Source organism: Miscanthus floridulus, chromosome 2 (genome assembly GCF_019320115.1).
Source record: "Miscanthus floridulus cultivar M001 chromosome 2, ASM1932011v1, whole genome shotgun sequence".
NCBI lineage: Eukaryota > Viridiplantae > Streptophyta > Magnoliopsida > Poales > Poaceae > Miscanthus > Miscanthus floridulus.
The window spans coordinates 40,038,283-40,061,667 of NC_089581.1; the positions used below are offsets into that span (position 1 = coordinate 40,038,283).

Below are 23,385 nucleotides of genomic sequence, written 5' to 3' on the forward strand. Positions count from 1 at the left end.
GAGCTCTAGTTCAGATGATGATGGCACTCAGTTCCAGCTTGCCCCTCATACCTCAATGCCTGACTCATCTGCTACAGCCCCGCTGACCGACCCTTAGGTTTTGGTGTTTGACGCCAAAGGGGAAGAGGGATCGAGTATGCTAGACTTAGGAGGAGCGACTTAGGGGGAGCTTAGTTTACTTAGCCTATCTATTATATTTGGTTTTTATGTGTGATACACTATTATGCATTCATCGTGTGTTTATTTTTATGCATTAAACTATTTATGTGATAGTGATATCTATGTGATCGTGATATATGACATGTGTGCTCTCTACTTTGAATTATTTATATGTCATATCACTTGTGCTATGCTCATTTGCTTTGCTTTCGCGTTTTAATCCAATGCAAATGAGCTTCATTACTTGTACTCATGCTTATTTTATATCTTTTGAGTACATCATATTGGCTTGGGTCATATCAGCTTGCCTAACACTTTTGTTCTTATTGCCAAAAGCTTATATGAACCAAGCATGTTAAAAACCTCATCTCTTTCACATACTCGAGGTGGTATTGTCATCAATCACCAAAAAGGGAGAGATTAAAAGCATCTAGGCCCCTAGTTAGGTTTCGGTGATTAATGACAATACGTGATTACTGTGACTAACGTGTGTTTTGCAGAGGCAATTAAGTTAGGTCACGGTAATGGAGATCGATTGGGCAATCATGGTGGTCATGCCCCTATGATGGAAATCATTTTGATTTTCAAAGGATGGACGATAAGGTTAAGGATGGACTAGTTCTAAGTGTCGTTTGGAGTTGAATAGACACTTAGAGTAGTTTAGGACTTTGTTTTTTCTTTGACCGTACTATTAAGGGGGTATGGATGGGTAGCTTGACCTAGGTGAGTCTAGTGAGTTAGGTGTAGTGCACACTTGCTAAATCTAGCACTAGGTAGCTCCAAAATAGCCCTTAGATCCAATGGAGCAAACTTCATTCACGTATGATCGAGAGTTGGAAGTGAATGGAGGGTCAAATACTGACCGGACGCTGGCTTCGGTGTGACCGGACGCTAGCTTAGGGCCCGGTCAGTTCATTTGACCAAGGTGTTTTCATCTGGTGCGACCGGACGTTGAGAGATCAAGTGACCGGACGCTGAGGGCCAGCGTCCGGTTGACTCCAGTAAGGTTCCAGAGAGGGAAAATCACGACCGGACGCAGGCCAGCGTCCGGTCACACTATAAACACTAGAGTTCGGGGTGAACTGACCGGCGCTTCCGATCAACATGACCGGAGCGTCTGGTCACCCCACAGAGGCATATAACGGTTCATTTTTTAGCCCATGTTATAAATACTTCCTCCACTCGTGTGTGGGGGTACTTTTGCTCATTCCAACAGCTAAGAAACACCTTTGAGAGTGCCAAGAAGAGTAAGGTCCTAGTGAGGTGATTGAGATTTTAGAATCCCAAAGAGAGCCCTCATTAGTGAGATCAAGAGTAGCAAAGTGTGCATCCACCCTTCTCATTAGGCTTGTTGTGGTCAAGTGAGAGTTTATGCTTATTACTCTTGGTGATCGCCATCACCTAGACGGCTTGGTGGTGATTGGGAGATTGGTGATCATCCGGCAGTGCTTGTGAATGACCCAACTCAAGTTGTGAGCGGTTGTGGGTGATTCACCGCGACGGAGTGTCGAAGAATTAACCCATAGAGAGCACTTGATCCTTGCGCGAATCAAGGGGGAGCTACACCCTTGCGCGGATGCTCCAACGAGGACTAGTGGGGAGTGACGACTCTCCAATACCTCGGCAAAACATTGTCGTGTTCCTCCTTCTCTCTTTACTTTGAGCATTTACTTTGAGCAATTCAATTCTTATCATTTACATTTCTAGAATTGTCATGCTAGAGTAGGATTAGAACTTAGGGTGCTAAACTTTTATGCGTTAGATCAATAGAATTATTTTCTAGGTATAAGGGGTTAATTGGGCTAACCATAGAGTTTAATTATTGCAAAGAAATATAGAATTATCCCAATTCACCCCCCTCTTGGGCATCTTGATCCTTTCAATCGGCACGACGCAGCGGCAGGGGCGCAGGAGAGGCCCACCGCTGGCTGTGGCCGCCACCTCCCCTGCCGCGGCTGGCTCCCGGAGGTCCTCGCTCCTAGCTGTGTGCCTGTGATGGAGCAAACCCTAGCTGGTGCCATCTTAGCGGCGCGATGAAAACCAGGTGATAGCCTCTCCCCCTTCTTCCTCCTCCCCTTCCCTCGTCGGTGCCGGGGATGGCCGTTCATGTGCTCTTGCCATGCCCCTAGGGTAGATCTGTGCTGCTCATGGAGCACGATCTAGCCTTGCCTGCTCCGCCGCTCCATGTCAGGTTGTCACGTAGCAGACCTCCCCTGTTGGCCTCCACAGCAACTGCGATGGTGCCGACTCTAAAGATTGGGAGGAGAAGTTCTTCCCGACGTCACCAAAATCGACTATGAGGTCAGGCCATGAACGAAAATTAAAACTCAGGTTCTTCGGTTAGATTGAGGTTGTGATACCATCGTGACAACCTGGTTTAATTTGAGCTACCTAAATTTTTAGCTTTTATTGCCAGCCAAAATTTTCCTAAAATGGTCGTTATTTGGAAAATGCTATCCTATGTGTCAATGGCATGCGGCCCCAGGCCCAAGCATGGGATAGTAATTTCCCAATATGGGTCTTTGCTGTGGTTAGTGTGGTATTGAGTTAACTATAGCTTCTGTAATGTGCTTAGCATAATTGGCCCAGCATAGATAGATAATCCTATTTCATGCTCCTAAAATTATAGTCTGTTTTATACCATCTTCATGCCATTTGGTTGCATGTCCCTTGTCCCTATGTTTTACACTGCTACAAATACATTTGTTAAAGTAGAATAACTAAAGTAGTTGTTCATCGTGGATCCATCTGCATAGCTCTTGTTCTTTGTTATTGTGCTTTTGGCCAGAACTCAAATACTTGAATTTGAATCAAAATTCTTTAAGAATCATTTTCATCTGCCTAGAGTTAAAATGTTCTGCGGGTGTGTGGATGAACTTAAGACCCAGCTCTCCAAACACGAAAGCCTTACAGAACTCTACTTTTATCATCGGTATCTTACCACAATAAGTTTATATTGTTGTGTGATTCTCATAGTCCTTTAAATCTTTTCTAAGTAGCTAGACTTTTATGCTGATAATAAGTCATTTCTTTTTTCCTAGGGCCCATAGATCTTTCTGAAATAAAATATTTGGCCCAGAAGGTCGTCGACAGCATTGTTGTGCTTGGCCTGGAGCAGTTTCTAGTTTTCTACAATGTGCTTCTGCAGTTATTCCTAAACAGGTGTATATTTGAATTCACTATATGATTTCAGTTTGAGCATTATTTTGAGGTTTACAGCATTCTCAAGATTTTTTTGGCAACATGGCGTTTTGAGGATTAGTAAAATCTTATAAGGTGCCACATAAGCTATTAATTTTTGCTCGGCAAGATGGACAGTTGCTATGCTTGATCTGTCCAGCAAGACGCAAACCAACTGCCTATGCCTTGGGATTTGAAGGCTTTGAACTGCCATTGACATAATTATCCTATATGCTCCAACAGTCCACCTCTTACTATGACATAACAATATGTCTCCAGTCTGTTACTCAGATTCCTCCTCTACAGGGTTACATTTCTATTCTATGTTTGGCATATTAATTAATGAATCTTTCTTTGTTTCACATGTAGGTTAACAAAAAATGCAGACATACTATCTCTTATGTGGAGTCCCTTATTGAGTCTATCATGGGTGGATTAGAAGGTATGATAAATATTCTAGATTCAAAAGGTGCGTGCTAAGCACGTTGTGCTTCTCCTCATGTTAGTGCTCATTTTTAGGTTCGTCTTCACAGCCTGTTACAGTGTTACACATTGCTTCCGTTTGACCTTGCTTGGTCCTGGCACCTGAAGATTAATTAATTGAGTGACTTTGTGATGTTCAGTTTCCTTACATGCCACGCATGCTAAAAGACAGGACAACAATATTACAAGTATGCAGCTTGAATACATTTTCTCATATTTAAAATTATTTGATGATATTTAAATTATTGCCTGATATTTTATTTTGCCTTTGTGTTGTCTTAGTTCATCGATCTAAAACCTAGACAGCTTAGGTCGTTGCTTGCCTACTCATGCTTTTTAGTGAATACTGACGTGTTTATAGTTTAAAAATCGAATTTGTAAACAACTGAACAGATTTCCAAATAACTAAACAGATTTGTTATTTGGCTTCAAATTGAAAAGTGCAATCTTCCCCAAATAATCACATTTGCTCCGGCAATGTTTCTTCATGTACCTCTTACACCATTTAATTTCAGATTGGGCGTGTTTAGAAAAATAAATAAACCCATACCCTATATGTTTATCGATGAAACAACCTTCGAGGTAGATCTTTACACTGTCCTCTTGTAGTCTACCTACTTTACATTGATTACATTAACTTCAGTGCAGACATCTGCTTAAATTTTTCAGAAAGAATGGCTTATGGAACTTGCAGGAACTTAAATTTCAGGTGTTTTGGATGTGTTCTTAGTTTCAATAGCAGGTAAAAGGTTTAATGCATATGAAACATCTTCATAATGTCCCATGCATTCCAGGTCCTCTTTGTATTGGTTGGTCTTCATATATAGAGTAACAAACTGTATAATTATGTTCGACATATTTTCAGTTTAGTAGTCTGGCTACATCAAAATAAAACTACCTTGTCCATTGCTAAGACAATCTGCCAATTTTTCCTATGCATGCCATTTACCATTGCTAGGCCATGAATTATTGCATTTAGATGTACAACTGCTGCATCCAGTATTTATGGTACATTGCTACGAAATTGAGATACCTAAACGACGGGTTGCCTTTACTGTGCCACACACAAGCGGACACAACAAATGCAATGGTGGCGTAGGACAACCTAGTGGATAGTGTGCCCATGTGGCACGCTACCACCAAGCGCATATTGCATCAGGCATGCAAGCGTGCAGACTGCCCTCACTCACCGCACGATCTAACTGCCCAGTCCTCAGTGACAGTACCAAGCAGCAAATAGTAGGAGTTCCAATTCATGGCTGATGCAACCAAAGAAAGGTAATGATTGTAGCTCCTGTTTTCTCAATTATTATTTTCTTTCTTGTGTGTTTTCAATGATTATGATCAATGGTTTGGTTCAATATTTTTCAAATACCTTTTGTGTTTTAATCATGTTCAGGTAAAAAACTTTTCTTGCATGTTTTCAGACAGGTTCAGGTAGTGACCACCCGTGCTAATCATTTTTTTCTGCATATGTTCCTCCATAAAATTCCTTTTAACTAGCCAACTACATTTATAACAAACATTTGAAATGTTCGATGCATTTGCAAGAAATAAAGCTTCTGTGTCTTGTGATGTTATGCCTTTTAACGTCAGTTTGATTGGCGCAACACAAAAAGGGAAATGCCAAACATGGATATATTGCAAGGTTTGAATTATTAACTGTCCACTTTTCATTTTTTTTCTTGCTTTACAAGGTTTCAAATATTAACGGTCCAATTTACAATTTAATTTATCTTCCTTTGCAATGGCAGACGTTGGTCCGATTCAGTTTTATTTTCAGCTGTGTCAAGACCATGCAGAATTCATAAATGAATATGGTGTTTTCTTTAAGGCACAGACTGCTCTGATCTGCCATGTTCTGAATTGTTCCAACAAAGTAAGTGTCGCATGAAGTTCCAGGTAGATATATGATGCATGCCGAATAGAAAATAGAAATATATTGCATCCATACCTTAATGTTAATTTATTTGCCAATTTATATTTATGGTTGGCATACGGAGCTAATACTCTCCAGTTTTTTAGCCGATCAGCGATTTTGGACCATGTTCAGGATATAAATATTATATCATATTTGTTCTAATGTGCTCAGGTAATCAGATCCATACCTATGCTTTTAATGTAGTGTATGCGTGCTTTTATCTTAGATTTCAATCAAATAAATTTTATCATTGTTCTTTTCCCCATGGTCCACCTAGTAAATTTATTTCTTATCAGAGCCACAAGCTTCAGCGTTCAGCAACATGCTCCACGCTAACGGAAAAAATATTACTTACTACATACGAAGTGCACTCATTGTCTCATTGTGACTCTGTGATGCTTTTCGGTATGACTATTTTGAAATATGAGTGAATCAATCCCTCTTACTATTTTAGAATGCTTAATTTTAAGATTACGGAGTATTGTTATGTGAAACTTCAACAGGACAACAGCTGGCCATGTTGCTCCTTTAGTTTTGCATCTGATCATATTTGATCTTTAAACTAATTTTGAATAGTTATGCCGCTACATGTAGTTGCAGATAACATGGTTGTTTTAGTTATAGGCTTCCTGAGTACTGCAAATAGATAGATGATCCTAGGTATCAAAGACCTGAAAACATGGATTTTGATATTTTGATAGTTCCTCTTATTTTTTCTGGAAGATTTATTATTTGGAATAATGATACATGATTTATACATATTAGTTCCCGCATTTAAACTAAAATATATAGCCTAGTCTTGTCATCGCGTGCACATGAATGTTCAATCCTGCGCTGCATCTTTGATTAGATAACCGACGCACGCAAGGACGCGCGTGATGGACTAGTAAGTATCTAACAGGGGAAATACACCATGATGATAGCCATGAACATGAAGCATATGTATGTGTCACTAGTACAAAGTTGGGGCCTGGGGTAGCATTTTGCTCTGCTCCCGTGAATACGCTTATAGATAGTTGTGCCAAACATCATACAAACTAACAAAAGGGTAAAATAATTAATTTTGTAGGTGCTTGAAAGTGTAAAAGTTCCACCTAAAGATATGTTTATTTGCAGAGAGCAAATCTGAATGGAATAAGTACGTTTATCTTGTGGGTGCAAGAGTTTTTGCCACGTGGGTGCATATATAGTGAAAATATAGCTCTAACTATTTTTTTATTTGTGCGTGGATATGGCCACACCCCCTAAAATGAATATTGGTACACCCCTGTTTGTTTGTTGTGTGAATGATTTATTTACAACATTTCCTTGCTCTCACCGTGGTCACTGTTAACTTCGTCCAAGTGAATAAAATTTTGGATCACATAGTCTAGTTACTGGTTGACGCTAAAAATTAGCCTAAACTAACTAGAGTTGGTGGCTAAAGCCGATTTATTGTGAGAGAAAAAACAATACATCATGGCTGACAAACCAGGTTGGTAAGTTCAAACGAACAGGGCGAATAACTAGTTAGAACTGATTTTAGTTAATTTTTAGCTAGCCAGTAGTGAGTCCTTCTACCGAACAGGCTCTAAGTACCAATGGGTAATGCCTTCACCTTAGGTGAGTAAGTATCACTTGGTATTTTTTACAGAGATCAGTTACAAGTGTTTCAAGAGGATGACACGGTTGAAAGAGGTGATCTTCTAAAATATATTGAAGGCTTGAAGAAGGCCATACTTTTGCAACGGTGTCCTTAGTTTTTTTTGGCAATGGCGTTGCGGGTTCCCTTTCTTTTTCTCGTGAAGTGGAAGAAAACATATATGCTGCCACTTCTTTGAAACGTAAAGGAAACATTTGCACGAGCATGGCTATGAACTACTCCCTCCATCTCTTTTTAGTGTCTTTTAGATGTTTGTCTACGTCAAACTTTCTTAAATTTAACTAGATTTATAAAAAATATTAGTAATATTTGTATTCTAAATAAGTGTATTATAAAAATATACTCAACGATTAATCTAATTATACTTATAATGTATCATAATATTATATTAACAATCTCTTGTACATATTTAGTCAAAATTGAGTACTTTTGATTTCTATATATATTTCTCGATATATGAGAACGACAATTAGAAAGCGACGAGGGGAGCATACATGAGCCGTTCCTACCGGTCAGTTTTATTTTATTCTCCAAAAAATGATATAGATGGGGTGTGGGTGGGGTAGTGTGGGCGTTGGGGAGGGGGGGTCAAATAAGTCTAAGGCCAATATAGTTTTTTTCTTCATAATTTCATAGGTTTTGTGAACCATCCATAGCATTTAAATGATATGTGGTGTGAAGTTTAACTTAGTTTCCAATACAATGAATAGTGAAATGAAATGCTTAATATGGAGTTTTACTTGGTTTTCCAATGCGTTGGCGACAATGTACACTGGTTTCAACTAGATGAAACTTATATACTCTCTTATGTAACTTCTATGTGATGTCATCATCGGTATCAATGTGTCAAATATGATCTTTAATGATAGGGATAAGAGTTTTTTTATATCCGTGCGATACAAATAATTCGAATTCGGGTTGTGTGTTGATGCTAGGTAGGTGGGTAGGACATCGAATCGACAAAATCCGATAGAGATGGATTAGACTTATAATAGGATAATATGAATTACTTTATTGACTCCAAATGCCCAACGTTTCAATCCATCCTATCCAACTCACACAAGCATATTTTGTAGCCCGTAGAGCCTCTGGGCCTGTTCGCTTGTCTGAATTCTAGAGGAATCTGGATGGTTTGGAGGAATGCTGGAGGAATTTATGAGAGAAAAACACTGTTCCGGATGAAAAAATAAGCGGATCAAGCCGGGTTCCCCGTTCGCGTGCCCTTAAACTCGGCTTGATCCGCTTATTTTTTCATCCGGAACAGTGTCTCGCCAACGAGTTTGTTAAGGTGGGTATTTCGTGTCATGTTATTGCTTTCATGACTTTAGTTAGTGAATTGTTCTCTATTATTAAAACTATGCGTAAGCACATACTGCCTTCATTTCAAATTGCAAGACGTTTTAGTTTTTTCTAAATACATAGTTTTTTATAACATCTACAATTTGAAATGGAGGAAGTACTATTCAACTATTCAAATCCGCTTCCATTTCGACACCTATTCCATACTATCTATGACATCTAAAAATTCTACATTCACATCCGTCGAAATTTTTCCCAACCATTAAAAAAAATTATGTTTAGATACATAGCAAAATTGATGAAAAAAATCAAAACGATTTATAATTTAAAACAGATGTAAATGAAACATTACCCGCTATGCTCGGACCTGGTTTCATCCATACGACGGCTGAAAGTCGTGTTGCGTGCATCTGAACACGACAAAGAAATCCTCGCTCTCTTCTCATCAGAAGTCAGATACGAGTGCTCCTATTTCCAAGTTCCAATCGACCATTCTCAACGGCTACTGCCCCAGACACAGGCCACACAGCCAGCCGGCTCTCGTCTCCACGCACACCCGCTCGTGCTAAAAAACAAGCTGCACATTTTCCAAAGGGCCTTTGTACAAATGTGCCCTCCTCGAACTGCAACTACCTTTTTTTGGGCCTTTTACGCCAGTACCATTAAAAAAGATGGCCTAATCGTCAATGCCCCTACAAAGTTGGGTCTATCACTGCCGTTCCTGGGTTTGGAAACTTCTTTCGCCCAAGCCATTCCGTCCATTGTAGCTACTAATGGGTAACGGAGGTGGAAAAAGACTTGAATGCCACTGGGGAGTAAGAGGATGACTGAAAACTTGTGTGTTTCTTCTATGCCACTCCTAGGACCTAGCCTCTTGGCGCCATTCAGGTGGGTTTTGGCGCCAATCTTGTTGGCTTTGGCAACTCTAATATTGAATTAAGTCAAACTTTCTAAGTTTATATGACTTATTAGGTCAGTGGATTTTGACTAATAAGTTTATCAAGAAATCTTGACTTAGCAATGAAGCTCAAAATCAAACACAATTTTTTTAGTGGGGGTGGGGGTGGGGGGGGGGGTACGGTGTAACGACTTGGCACGCTGCCTGAAGGCATGGACGTGTGTTTGTGGGTGATAAATTTTAGGAGGTGTATTAACACATACCGCGTTATTATTACATGATAAGAAGACCGGATGTAATTTCATCTTGTGAAAAATCTCCGTGTTCTTCATCAAGCTATGTACGTACTTGGCCTGCTCACTAGCCAAAACCAAATTAACGTTAATTTTGAGTTCTCGAGGTTACCCGTTACCTTACCTAGCCCCTATAAGCCATCGACACGTAACCCTACACCCCTACGTCTTCCCGGCCCTATATATGCTACGCTGCTGCGGCGACGTGATTGACTCGCAGCAGCGGCACGCGTGACGCGCGCGAGAGGACGACGGCCAGGGTACAGCCGCTGCCATGTGGGCCATCCAAGAGCACACAGGTAGGCCAGGGACCAATCACGTCGCCGCTGGCTGTGTGAGAAAGCAACAGTGATAGGGAGAGAGAAAAGCACAGGAGACCTCCAATCCTCCATCGTCGTTGTCTCTCTCTCTCGATCGATGGACATGTAGACAGAGACCGGCCGGAGAGGAAGAGAGAGAGACTTTCACTGTAAACAGACTTGCGAGAGAGGAGAGGGAGAGACAGAGAGTCAGAGACCGATCTCGAGAGAGTGAGAGCGGTCAATACCGGTCTGTTTTGTCTTTATATTTATGGACAACTGGGTTATTTTTTTTTTATGTCCAACACTACATGTCAAGTCTCCTAAACGGCGAAAAACAAGTGGAGAGGCGACGGAATGATTTGGACGAAAGAAGTTTCCAAACCCAAAAATAACAGTGATAAACCTAATTTTATAAAGACATTGACGATTAGATCATCTTTTTCAATGACACTGGCATAAAAGACTTTTTTTTACCCAAATTTTCCCTTCAAAGGGACGAAAAGCGCATGTAAAAACGAGAGGGGGGGAAAATCGGAATCCAAGCGCACGCCACGAACAAAAGAGAAGGGGAGGGCAGAGACAGGAGGGGAGCGCGAGGGGGAGGGGCATGGGCTCTCTCGTCCCGGCAGTCCCGTCTCAAGCAAAAGCTCTCCCCTCTTCTTCCGCCGCCCAGGTGAGTCTCCAGCCCCATGTGCCGAGGATCGGGCATTGGGCGTGGCAAACGGTGATGCGCGTCCCTGGGTCTGGCGCTCGTTTTGTTGTGGCCTTGTGGGATTGGTGGACGTCTTCCTGAGTTTGGGGTCGCATTTTGCTGGATTTTGGTGGGGCCCGACGCCCGAGCTTTGCTTGATCCTCTCTGTTTCGCCTCCCGTGTGGGCTATGCTTGATTTGCGCGGTTTTTTGTGCTTGCCAAGGGAGAAGCTAAAGTAGTCTTTGGTGCTGGTTGCTGCATTTTTCTATATATCAATCTGTGCTGAAATTTGGGGCCTTGGGGGGAGTGTTGGGGCTTCTGGGCCAATCCATGTGTATCTTCAGAGGCGCTGCTTGTATTTGCGACAAATTATATGGTGTTGTAAAAGTGTTATATCAATCTTACTTATTTGTTATTTTCCCCTTTCTGGTTCTGTTCAGGTAAACTGTGTTCAATAAGGCGATTACCCATGCTTTCATTTGGTTCTTTGTTATGTGGAGTGAATACTCTTTACTTCCCTATTAGTCCACTGCATAGAGTGCGATCAGGTTGCCCATTTGATTTGAGACTGTTCCTATTTTTTAATCAGTTAATGGTTATACATTTTGAGATAATAATGTCAATTCGTTTGAGAATTTTTTCAATTAATATGTTGAAGGATTTCTAGCAACTTCACAATGATATACCTAATATTGTTCAATGGCTAGAGATTTAGGTCAGTAAATGGTAGATGTTATCGGTTGTCAAGTTTGGTGTCACAGTCTTGACTAGTAATGTATCTGTGGTATCAATGACAACGGCAACTACCACCAGATAGAGTAATGACTGACAGCATAAGAATATAGTGGGTGTCCGACTGACCTTATCATATCAGCGAGATTATTTATTGCATTAATCACTGGGCGTACCAGGAAGGGTGTCAGTGGCAAGCCTTACCCTCGCCTGAGCAATACGAGGAGACCGCGACTCGAACCCGGGATCTTCCGGTCACAGGCGGTAAGACTCTGCCGCTTGCACCAGGCCCGCCCTTCTATTGCATTAATCACTGGATTTCATAAATTGTGCTGATGATGCTTATTTTGAATCTTCACACGGAGACTTCTGTATATCTTTGTTCTTGCCTCGACTACTTGCATGTGCTAGCGCTTTGTTGGATCAGTGTCACTAACATTGCTTTAAATTCCGGCAATTGTGATGTTAAGTTTCTCGGTTGAGTGATCGTACCCATCGCCCTTTTGTTCTAACTTAAGTTTTAAGCAGAAGCGACTTTTACTTCTATATATAGTGTACTAATCACTACAACATACTGGCCTTAGGTCATTGAGTTAGCGAAAGGGAAGGGGGGAGTATCATGGGTATCTCATCCAAGTGGATTAAATCCTTGGTTGGCATAAGGAAGCAAGAAAAAGGGCAGAATGCAGAAAAGCAAGAAAAAGGACGAAATGCTGAGAGCAGTGAAACTGTAAGTCATGGCATTCCACCTAGGTTTATTCTTTTGTGCAGATTTCGTATCCAGGGGTGTGGGCGTCCCCATTAGTGAATTATTCATGTTGCCATGTTCAAAAAATCCATATACACCTGAAGTTCAGTATAGCTGCTACAGTTCAGTTTTGTGATGATATTTTAAAACATTACAACTCGTTGGGTTAACTATAATTTGGCTAAATGTGATGCCTGAACCCCAGGACATCAATGATGCACAATACTTTTATCTAAGTATTTTTCTTGCCAAAGGGCGCCTAGCTCAAACAGTTAGGTGACCCAGCGGCATTCCTCAGTTCCTGGGTTCGACTCCCCGTGGGAGCGGATTTCAGGCTGAGGTTAAAAAAATCCCCTCGCCCGTCCCCATGTGCCAAAGCGCAGTGGAAGGCCCCGGCCCGGTTCTTACAGGGTTACGGCACCTCCTGCGTCAGGATGGGGGCGGGGGTTTTCTCGATCTGTGTGAGAAGATCTTCTTCTTAAGGAAAAACCCGGGGGCCGTCATAACCCCCGCAGGTCGAGTTTTTTTTAAGTATTTTTCTTATTCCCTGTTTTCGTGATCATAACTTGGAGAGCTGCAATTGTTCTTGTTCTTTGTCTTTCTCTGTGAGAAAATGACAAACCTTGAAGAATAGAAAAACAGCAAAAGAATAGAAGGTTTACCAAAACTTGTTCATCGGATGCCACATAGCTTCTGTTGTTGGCATGTCTTCATCACAAGCCTGTTCATCAATCAATACGCTTCACTTTCAGTAGACAGTAGTACACATAAAGACAACTAGTGTATTCCGTTACGTTTGGTACCAAGAATACATGATTGCATGAAACATGACGATTACTGAGAAATATTGTTGACATTACATGGCTAATGCCAGCAACCCTGCATATTAAATGTGCACTTAATGGGAATGGGGATTCCGATCTTCCGTCAGGTAGTGGTAACTATCGTTGTAGCGGAGAATGACACACCGATCCGGCTTCAGATCGAAAGATCGAACCCTGCAATCTTAGCACCACAACTCCTCTGGTTATCAACCGAGACACGGATCTGGTTGACCTCGTCAAGAAGGTTAATCCCTACCCGCGCAACGAAGAACACAAGCAAGAACAAGAAAGAAAGCAACAAAATTGCAGATGAATGGTTAATCTCACGAAGTTGGGGTCTCACAAACCGATGAACTGCGAAACTGTTCTTGATAGATTAATCTAAGCAAAACCCAAAATCTAATGACGGTGGTGGCGTATGATTATAAAGGTCTTAGGGTCGTCGCCTACCCGGAACGCGCCCCCTAATGGGCCCAAACACGATACACGATCCAACGGACCAAAAGACGGTGTCGCAGCACCCTGACAGATTCTGGACGCTGACTTGTTTCGACGATTCCCGTTGATTCTGAAGGGCTTTTGACGTGAGACCACTTGGATTTGTTTTCTTATCAAATTAACTTTGCAACCATATGTGGATCGTCTAAAACGGAGTCCGGATGCATCATGGGTGACCAGTTTAAGGCAGACTGGTCTTGGAGGCCGAGGCAGACTCGAAATCATGTTGGACCGGGCCTCCGGTTTCTGTTGAACGTCCTTGCTAGTCATCAACGCCTCCACCTCTTTCTCTAAGTCCCTCATGACCCTCTCCAATGTTCCTAAGCAAGATAACATCATTAAGTATTAGTCTATTCTCAAAAGTATGAAAATGGTCGCTTAAGAACGAGCTCACCTCTAAATTGAGTTGACGCATTCGAGCCCGGGTCATTGGACTTTGCATGACGGTTGGAGGATCGGCGGGTACATCCAAAGGAGTGATGTCCTCATCATCCTCCCCCTCTTGAAACTGAGTCGTCCTCGACTCAAGCTCATCTTTTTCTCCCAAATAAGGCTTCAAATCTGCAATGTTAAAGGTGGGACTAACCCCGAACTCGGGTGGTAACTCAAGTTTGTAGGCATTATCATTTATTTTCTCTATTATCTTATAAGGATCATCGGGCACACGGTGATTATTACCTTGATGGTGGTGGACATCATCCATACCTGTCGTGTTGCGGCAAAGACGTCGTCGTAATTTTGCTTGTCGGAAGGCTGCTCGATCTATGTTTTCAGTGGCATCATGCACCGTGTCTTTTGGCAAGAGACCATCGGTGTTGCTGCCGGAGACATCCTTGTTGACCGCCAACAAGGTTTTCAACTCAGTAACCTTGTCAGTTAGCGTGGAAATTCGTTTGTCCAATCTCTCCATGCTGTTGCCAATGTTGAGTTCAATGAGTGCGTCAGTGACGGCTTTCCTGATGGCCTCATTTATCCCTTTTTGGGCATTATCTACAGCAGCTTGCAATTGCTCTTGGCTGACACACTCGTTGAAATCCTTGGGACTGTTATCTCCAGTCTGATCACCTCCTGCCATTGTAAACACAAAAACAGGAACAAACGGTGAAAGTTATCCCTACCAAATGACTACGTGGTTGCAGTGGTGTCACTTTTTACAGCAAGTGGAAGCGTCTTACCAAGCTCTTACAAAGTTCTTACCAACACAAGCAGTGGGTGGCACAACCGGTAGCTGGTTGTGATACCTGTGAGGCAGTGGTACCGAGATTGCAAGGCCCTTTTCTGTACTGATCTGAAGAGTTTGTAGAGCTTGGAAGGCACACAAAGAATAATATGTATATTTGGCACACAAGTCAGTAACAGAAAGTAATGCTGAATTATAGTCCAAAGTATTTGTTCTCGTTGCTGGTCTAAAATGTTCCAAGTATCAGGTGTGTGACAAACAAGTATGGTGGATAGCAAGATGACAGTTGTATGAAAAACAAGTATGGTGGATGGCAACAACAACACAAACAAGGAACCAGACAACACACGCTAACACAACTCACTTTGGCCTTCTCTATGTGTTCCTCTAGATATTGTTCTTCATTTGCCATCTTTTTTCTATTTTTTGGCACTGTCGTTGTTTTTTTGGGAAATTTTGACTTTTTCTTTTTATTTTTTTGATATTTTTCCTTCACTTAGGAGCACAAAAGAAGTAACCACAAAAAATATGAGCTTAAACAAGTGAAAGGCGTGGTCTGTGGAAATTTTAGAAGACGTGCTCAAAATCGACAAAAAGCTTGTGACCACGAAAAGAGGATCTTGTGACCAGTTTTTGACCAAATTAAAATTTTCCGACCCCAGCAAAGCAGGGGATGGACGGATCCAAAATTTTTTTCTGGTCGATTTTGATATATGGAACGTCAAAATCCGAGTTCGTATGCGAAAACTAGACCAGTTTTAAGAACGGGCTCCGAATTAGAGGACAAAACGGGAATAATGCGCGCAAAATTGGTCACGGCAGCAAGGATTTAATGGAAACGATGGGGGAAAACACACGAACTGGACTCTAACACGACCTAACCAGCAACAAGACCTTGACCAGGACACAAACTCAACACGACGGACTCTGAAACTGAAATATGCAAAGGCTATGGCTCAGAAGGTTCTAGGACAGGAAAAAAATATGGCACTGGACTATGGGACGAATGCGAAACACTCAAAACTAGGGGATAAATGTGAACCTGATGGTATACCTTAGCTCTGATTACCATTTAATGGGAATGGGGATCCCGATCTTCCGTCAGGTAGTGGTAACTATCGTTGTGGCGGAGAATGACACACCGATCCTGCTTCAGATCGAAAGATCGAACCCTGCAATCTTAGCACCACAACTCCTCTGGTTATCAACCGAGACACGGATCCGGTTGACCTCGCCAAGAAGGCTAATTCCTGCCTGCGCAACGAAGAACACAAGCAAGAACAAGAAAGAAAGCAACTAAATTGCAGATGAATGATTAATCTCACGAAGTTGGGGTCTCACAAATCGATGAACGGCGAAACTGTTCTTGACAGATTAATCTAAGCAAAACCCAAAACCTAATGACGGCGGTGGCGTATGATTATAAAGGTCTTAGGGTTGTCGCCTACCCTGAACGCGCCCCCTAATGGGCCCAAACACGATACATGGTCCAACGGACCAAAAGACGGTGTCGCAGCACCCTGGCAGATTCTGGACGCTGACTTGTTTCGACGATTCCCGTTGATTCTGAAGGGCTTTTGACATGAGACCACTTAGATTGGCTTCCTTATCAAATTAGCTTTCCAACCATATGTGGATCGTCGAAAACGGAGTCTGGATGCGTCCTGGGTGACCAGTTTAAGGCAGACTGGTCCTGTAGGCCGAGACAAACTCGAAATCATGTTGGACTGGGCCTCCGGTTTCTGTAGAACGTCCTTGTTGGTCATCAACGCCTCCACCTCTTCCTCTAAGTCCCTCATGACCCTCTCCAATGTTCCTAAGCAAGATAACATCATTAGGTAGTAGTATATTCTCAAAAGTATGAAAATGATCGCTTAAGAACGAGCTCACATCTAAATTGAGTTGACGCATTCGAGGCCGGGTCATTGGACCTTGCATGTCCTCATCAGCACTGATGTAGCAACCCTGCAGTATCAGTTACGACGCTTCTATGCCCTCTGGTCTAACCTACTGAAGAGAAGAAAAGACAAAAAGCATGCTGAAACAAAGTTGTGGTTGTGCACTTAATGGCATCTTTCTGATTTAATTTCTAGTTGGCCTGTTAGCGATGGATGGATGATAGATTTGTGCACAATTAGACTATTGAACTGTCCTTACTCCAGGGAATCTTTTTTTAAGATGATCTGTTTGGTCCTTTAGGCAATGAAATCTGAATATAACTAAACTGAAGTTCCTACCTGAAAATCAGTTAGCTACTTGCCTAGTTCGGTTATAGCTATCTGAAACTTTAACAGTTCTAAACCTTTCCATGCACACATTCATTTTTTTTTTAAAAAAAGGTAGATCAACCGAGGAAATAGGTGGCATTTTATTAAGAAGAAAATAGGCACCCAAATTCGTCTCGACGAGGACTTGTACCCACTGAGCTAGCTCAGCTTCCTTTGCACACATTTCTGACTGTTTACTTCAAATAGTTCCGTATAATTGAATGACATACAGACTATTGTAGCCTCTGTCATGAACTATATGTAGTTTGTCCATATGTGACTTGTATATATTATGGATTTACAATTTTTTATTTTTTACATCTGTCATATGTTCCTGCAATCCAACTTGACTTGCGGATTATCACCATTCTACTTAACCTATCATATCCTTTTTTCTTTTAATTGGATTAGCTTTTCACCGTGAAAATGAATTATAAATGTTGTAGACGAGCTCTGCTAATCAATCGCTGCACAAACGGAAACATTCTTTGGATCCTGGAGGTGCACTTGCAGTCGAAGAAATTACAGTACAAAGTGGAGCATTGACTGATGACAAAAGCAAACAGACGATTTCAAATTCAATTTGTTCAGACAGTACATCACTTGATGTGCAAATTTCTCAGGCTGAACATCATAGTAAAGAAGATTTGGCCGCAACTGTTGTCCAGTCTGTGTTTCGAGCGTTCTTGGTATGTTATCTTTTCAAAACATTCTGTACCTACTGATATACACTAAGTATAGTATATATTGATTTTTTCATTGATTTATCCAAATAAGCAACTTGGAAACTTTCAGCTAGTGTGGTCGATATGAAATCAAATGATGCAAGAAAAAGGAGAACTTTTTAGGGAGTTCTACCATTTTGGAATACTAGGAAGTCCTATTATTCTTCAATGGTCAAGAAAGCATAAACACTATGATGCTGACTACTGAGGCTTCTTTTCCTAGCTTAACAGTATTCAGATGCAAGTTTTGTCATTTTAGTAAAGCACTGGTTAAAGAATCAACAACTTTAGTTAGATATTTTAGTCCATGATTTCATTTCGCTTCTGGTTTTGGATTTCTGATTTTTTTTGTTCATATCTACCAGGCTAGGCGTGCTTTACGAGCTTTGAAAGGAATAGTTCTACTTCAAGCCCTTATTAGGGGTCATTCTGTTAGAAGGCAAACAGCAGAGACACTTCAATGTATGCAAGCGCTGGTAAAAGCACAAGCTCGTGTCCGAGCAAGACAAGTTCGTGTTGCCTTAGAAAATCAAGTGGCAAGGAAAAAGATTCCTGAACAAGATGATCATGAGAACCATGTCCGAGAAGTTGAGGTAGGAAACATAGTCTCGAAGTCATTATGCTGCCAGATGTCTCACTTGTTCCATATTTTTGCATTATTTCCTTAGCCATACCTTTTTTTCCTCAATAAGGAGGGACACATTGCACAAAGGGAGGGGGAGGGGGGGGGATGTTGCATGAATCTTCTTTGATCCTTTGTTGTGTGTGTGTATTGTTTTTTTATCCGTGTACACTTTATGTTTCACAGATTTCTGCTTTTATTCTTCATTATCTAATTCTGACATTTTTCACCTTGGCCTACAGTGGCCCTGAGGTGATGTAATGTCTTTTTTCTCGATCACGCAGAAGATGAAAAAATAGGGGAGAGAGACCCTACAAAAACAGAACCACCTACTCACATAAAACACCCAACACACATTCACACACACACCCAAAGGGAAAACAATAGAAAACAGAAAACAGAAATCCCTAAAAACCAGGGGGAGTGACCTCAAGAAAAAGGGTTTAGACACCACCAAGCAAATGGGCAGTCAACAAGGTGATGCCTTTTTCTTCAGCTATACCCCAGAGCCTCATTTCCTCAACGACCAAGGTGAGTTGATGCACAATGTCAGTTGGATGGGGTTGTGGAGGGTAATTTATAGTAGTGGGGTAGGTGGATTAGGGTCAGGTAGTATTTTCTTATGAGTTGACTTGCTCATAACCTCTGCTTGCTAACCCATGGGGATGCACGGCATTGCAATTGCAATTAAGGTCGAGAAAGGCACTGAACACCAGCTGCCCAGGACGCAATTGTGTATATCTTTGAAAGCAGTTTACTCAATGAGAGACCTTTTTTGTGTGTGGGAACAAGGGTTCGATCCCTGGCCAGCAGCATTACAACTGGGTGGCTTGCCACCTTGTTTGTGTGATTTCAGCAGAATATCTGTATGATGTTTTTTGAGCCAGTTTTGATATATTTCCATACGTTGAAATAAACATTCTACTATTCTAGCAATAAGATGTTTCCATTCTTGTTGGCCTGAACAATGAACATCAGAAATTGTTTTTTATCTGTTCATGAATTTTATCCTGCTAGGAAAATTATGATTCTTCTCTAATGAGCTCTGTATTTTTATATGTCGTTCTTTTCTTGCTTCTGCAACGACAACAAATGTAGGGAGGCTGGTGTGGCAGTATTGGTTCCATGGAGGAAATGCAAGCTAAAGCATTGAAAAGGCGAGAAGCTGCTGCTAAGCGTGAGAGGGCAATGGCATATGCTTTGACTCATCAGGTATATTTTTGCCTTTTTGGTGAGTACATTTGCTATGCTGAGAAGAAGTGTATGAGTTGCAAGCTGACCAGAACTTGTTGAGTGAATTAGCTCAATGATTTAGTGCTCGAGGATCTGTTAATTATTTTTTCTTGATTATAGTTAGTTTCTTCTAAAAAACTAAAAAAATATTTTCCTTGGTTATAGTTTGTTAGTCAGAGAAGTATATATGATGACCATCATGAAGGATGCTTTTGGAATGGATGCTATCTTCATAATGTATATGCTTCTTTCATTAGGTAGATGATCATTGTGTTACATGTTTGCTGAACCTGCGATTATTTGATAGATTAGCCGAAAGAAATCTGAATTGTTAGAAGGGAAATGTATATATATAGCCATATAGGTTAAGAAAAGCATGGCTATTGTGATGGATATGAAATAACTATATGTATACTGTTTATTTTTCTTGAAAAATATATTCTGTCTCTGCTACCTGTTGCGTATAAACGAGCACAAACAAATTGGAGCTCTTTACACTTATCAGGTCATTATTGTACTAGTTTCCTCCAATCACGAATCTGAATTGATGCTCATAGCAAACTATCGTTAGCATTCCATAATTACTTACAATATAAACAACAATTATTGGCCATTGGCTTATTACAGCCCTTCCTACAACTTTGTATTACTTTTCAATATCTCTTAGGTTATGAAGTCACTGACAAGTGTTTTCATCTTTGTCAGCGGCAAGCTGGTTCCAAGCAACAAAATTCTACGAGCCTGCAAGGTCTTGAACTTGGTGAGAACCACTGGGGGTCAAATTGGTTAGACAGGTGGATGGCTGTACGTCCATGGGAAAACAGGTTACTTGACTGTAATGCCAAAGAGAGTCTGCCAACGCATGAAGATAAGAAGGATGAGGAAGCAAATTCTCAGATCACACCAAAGGGTAAAGTGTCAACTTCCAATACTCCTGGTCTGAGCAAGAAGAAAGGTGTAAACCACAAAAAGTCATATTCAGATGTTACTTGTACTTCATTTGCACGACCAGCAAATGTATTGCCATCCACATCTTTAGGATCATCCAAACAGAAGGCCAAGGTTACGGATGAAGTTTTCGAGGAAGTTAGCTCCCAGCCGACAGATATAGGTTCTAAGGTTGTGTGCAATTCAAAAGATAAGCTTGTGCAAGTGAATGCACCAGCAAAGAAGCGATTATCCCTCCCAAATAATGGTAAACATACTGTTCTCTTAGTCCAGTTTTTTTTAAAATAAAAAAAAATTGGTGCACACAATACACTTTAGGATCCTATAGAGTAGTTTCTCGAAATGCTATTGGCAATCATTGAGAAAATTTTCGAAGTTGTAGCTGAAAGCAACTAGAACCATCTGGAATAGGATACCTATTGGTGTAGCTTATTTGTGTTTTATTAGTTCATTCATATCCCCCCTGCTAATTTCTAGTTTATCATGCATTTTCCTCCATCAAACATTCAAACTCAACTGATGTGCTTGCCAAAAACGTATGTTTTTACCCAAGAATTTTTTAAAGCTCCTTTAAACATGGCAGTACTAAAATTAGGGTCGGATGGTTAATTTCTTAATTCCTTACTAGTATACACATCTCAGAATACAGTAGCTAAGCAACTCTCCTTACGTTGTCATGCATCACCATCACCATCACTCCGTAAGTCTGAATTTTTATTATGTATATGCACAAACAGTTGGCAGGGAAACAGGGAAGGGACCAACCCGCAGGAATTCGATTAACAGGTCTGGTCCAAAAGCACAGGCAGATGCTCCTAACCAGGGCGGGGAGCCTGTTGAGTTACAGGCCTGATAACACATTCCTCCAATTTGACGTTGGTAAGCCATCCTAAGGTGTGCTTATCCAGGTGTGCATGCTACATATGTTGTACATAACATTCTCAAACGACATCATGCATCTAGATCTGAGCTGTGATTCATATTTCTGTTGTGTAATGTTGTGGTGTGTTGTGCTTTCTGCCTTGTGTTTTCTTTTTGTTCCGCATCGCCAATTTTCTTGTGTTTTCACCATCCCTGTAAGTTGTTTTAACTGCTGAAAGAAGGAAATGTGCTGTGTTGTGCCCTGAAAATGATTACAATATAATTCATTGTTAATCCTTGATCAACGGCTCGCTGGTAACGTATCAGCAGGTGCACACGCGCACGTACTTTAAAATTGGCATATTTTAGGACCCATGAGGGCCATGCTTTTCCCTATGTTTAAAATATTAGCATGCGGGGAATTATAGGAGGCATGGTTTAGTTTTAAAATGAGCTTCTTTCTTTCAAATCCCGCTTTGCATCATGGAAAGCACACCCATATTCGCTGGTTTGATAGGGCATTCAAATAAACTATAGCGCTAACGCTTAAACAGAATACGTTTGATTGAGCAGAGGAGCTCTCTATGAGAGTATGATTGAGGTCTCCTTTTATCAAGTGTGTGTGTGTGTGTGGAAGTTTCTTGGGAACTGATCCTGCTTTTGCAGTTGCAGCACCATCCTCTGCTAGTCTGCTGGGTCTTGTTTAGATTGCAAGTTTTTTCACACTCTCTTCATCACATTAAATCTTTGGACATATGTATGGAGTATTAAATGTAGATAAAAAAATAACTAATTACACAGTTTGATTGTAAATTACGAGATGAATCTTTTAAGCCTAGTTAGGCCATGATTAGACAATAATTGTCAAATACAAACGAAAATACTTCAGTGCCAAATACTAATTCCTAACATTAATCATTCAGGTCAAAAGTTGCATGCTCTGCAGATTTGTTTATTTATGATTGGTCGCAAAAATGAGGGTCATGTGGTGTGTGTTCCCTCTCTGTTGGGATCATGTGGTATGTCATTGTCGTGTGCATGAGCCAACTGGTCACAAACAGAAACAGTTTGTGATCTCTGCTACTACAGTGAAATGAATAGTAGGGTGTAACCAGGTTTGAAGGACCTTCATGAAAACAGTTCACTTTCCGTGGAAACATTCCAATGTTTTAAACTGTGATTTGGAGAGTTGTTTGGGACATGGGTGCTTTTTTGTTAAAAAACTTTTAGGAGCTCGGTTGGGAAACCTTTATTTGTTACATAAAAAAAAACTTTGTGACAATCCCTTGCACGTGAGAAAGTTCCTAGTACGGAGTACCTCCTAGGGTTGCAGCTAGGCCAGTCGTACAGACAAGAACTACAAGGCTCGCTTAAATCTAGGGTTAAAGTTTTGGGTGTTACATGGAGTGTCGTATTGGGTGTTTGGATACTAATAAAAAAATAAATTATAGAATCCGTCAGTAATCTGCCAGATGAATTTATTAAGCCTAATTAATTCGTCATTAGCATATGTGTTACTGTAGCATCATATTATTAAATTATGAACTAATTAGACTTAAAAGATTCATCTCATAAATTAGTAGCAAATTGTGTAATTAATTATTTTTAGTCTATATTTAACACTATGTGCATATGTCAAACACACGATGGGACAAGAGTAAACTTTAGGACAGTAACTAAACAACACCTAAAGAATCCAATGTGTTCCATATCTGTGCTTGTGCCGACCAATGAGCAGCTTGTTTGGTTGGTTGATTCGAATCGTTGCTGATTTATGAAAAAGTACTGCTAGTTAATTTATGTGAAAGAAAAATACTATTCCGATTAAAAATTTACGATCACGACAAGGCACGGCCAAACGAGGAGGCTGGAGATCGTT

General features: G+C 40.9%; 1 protein-coding gene across 2 annotated transcripts; it reads left to right on the plus strand.

Moving 5' to 3' along the window:
- Positions 1-10,710: 10,710 nt before the first annotated feature.
- On the plus strand, positions 10,711-21,763 carry LOC136522374 (protein IQ-DOMAIN 5-like). Of its 2 annotated transcripts, XM_066516205.1 has the most exons (8): positions 10,734-10,850; positions 11,780-11,864; positions 12,185-12,330; positions 17,564-17,806; positions 18,208-18,435; positions 19,563-19,676; positions 20,403-20,892; positions 21,383-21,763. In XM_066516205.1, the coding sequence occupies exons 3-8, from the start codon at positions 12,220-12,222 to the stop codon at positions 21,496-21,498; spliced, it is 1,302 nt and encodes a 433-aa protein (XP_066372302.1). In that variant the 5' UTR covers positions 10,734-10,850; positions 11,780-11,864; positions 12,185-12,219; the 3' UTR covers positions 21,499-21,763. The 2 variants fall into 2 exon arrangements, with proteins under 2 accessions (XP_066372295.1, XP_066372302.1); XM_066516198.1 differs by lacking the exon at positions 11,780-11,864 and having other exon boundaries at positions 10,711-10,850; positions 21,383-21,762.
- The last annotated feature ends 1,622 nt before the right edge of the window (positions 21,764-23,385 follow it).

Coding starts and splice junctions, on each gene's coding strand:
- LOC136522374 (XM_066516198.1), top strand. CDS start 12,220: ATGGGTATCTCATCCAAGTGGATTAAATCCTTGGTTGGCATAAGGAAG. Junction 12,331..17,563: donor ATGCTGAGAGCAGTGAAACT/GTAAGTCATGGC, acceptor TAAATGTTGTAG/ACGAGCTCTGCTAATCAATC. Junction 20,893..21,382: donor ATTATCCCTCCCAAATAATG/GTAAACATACTG, acceptor ATGCACAAACAG/TTGGCAGGGAAACAGGGAAG.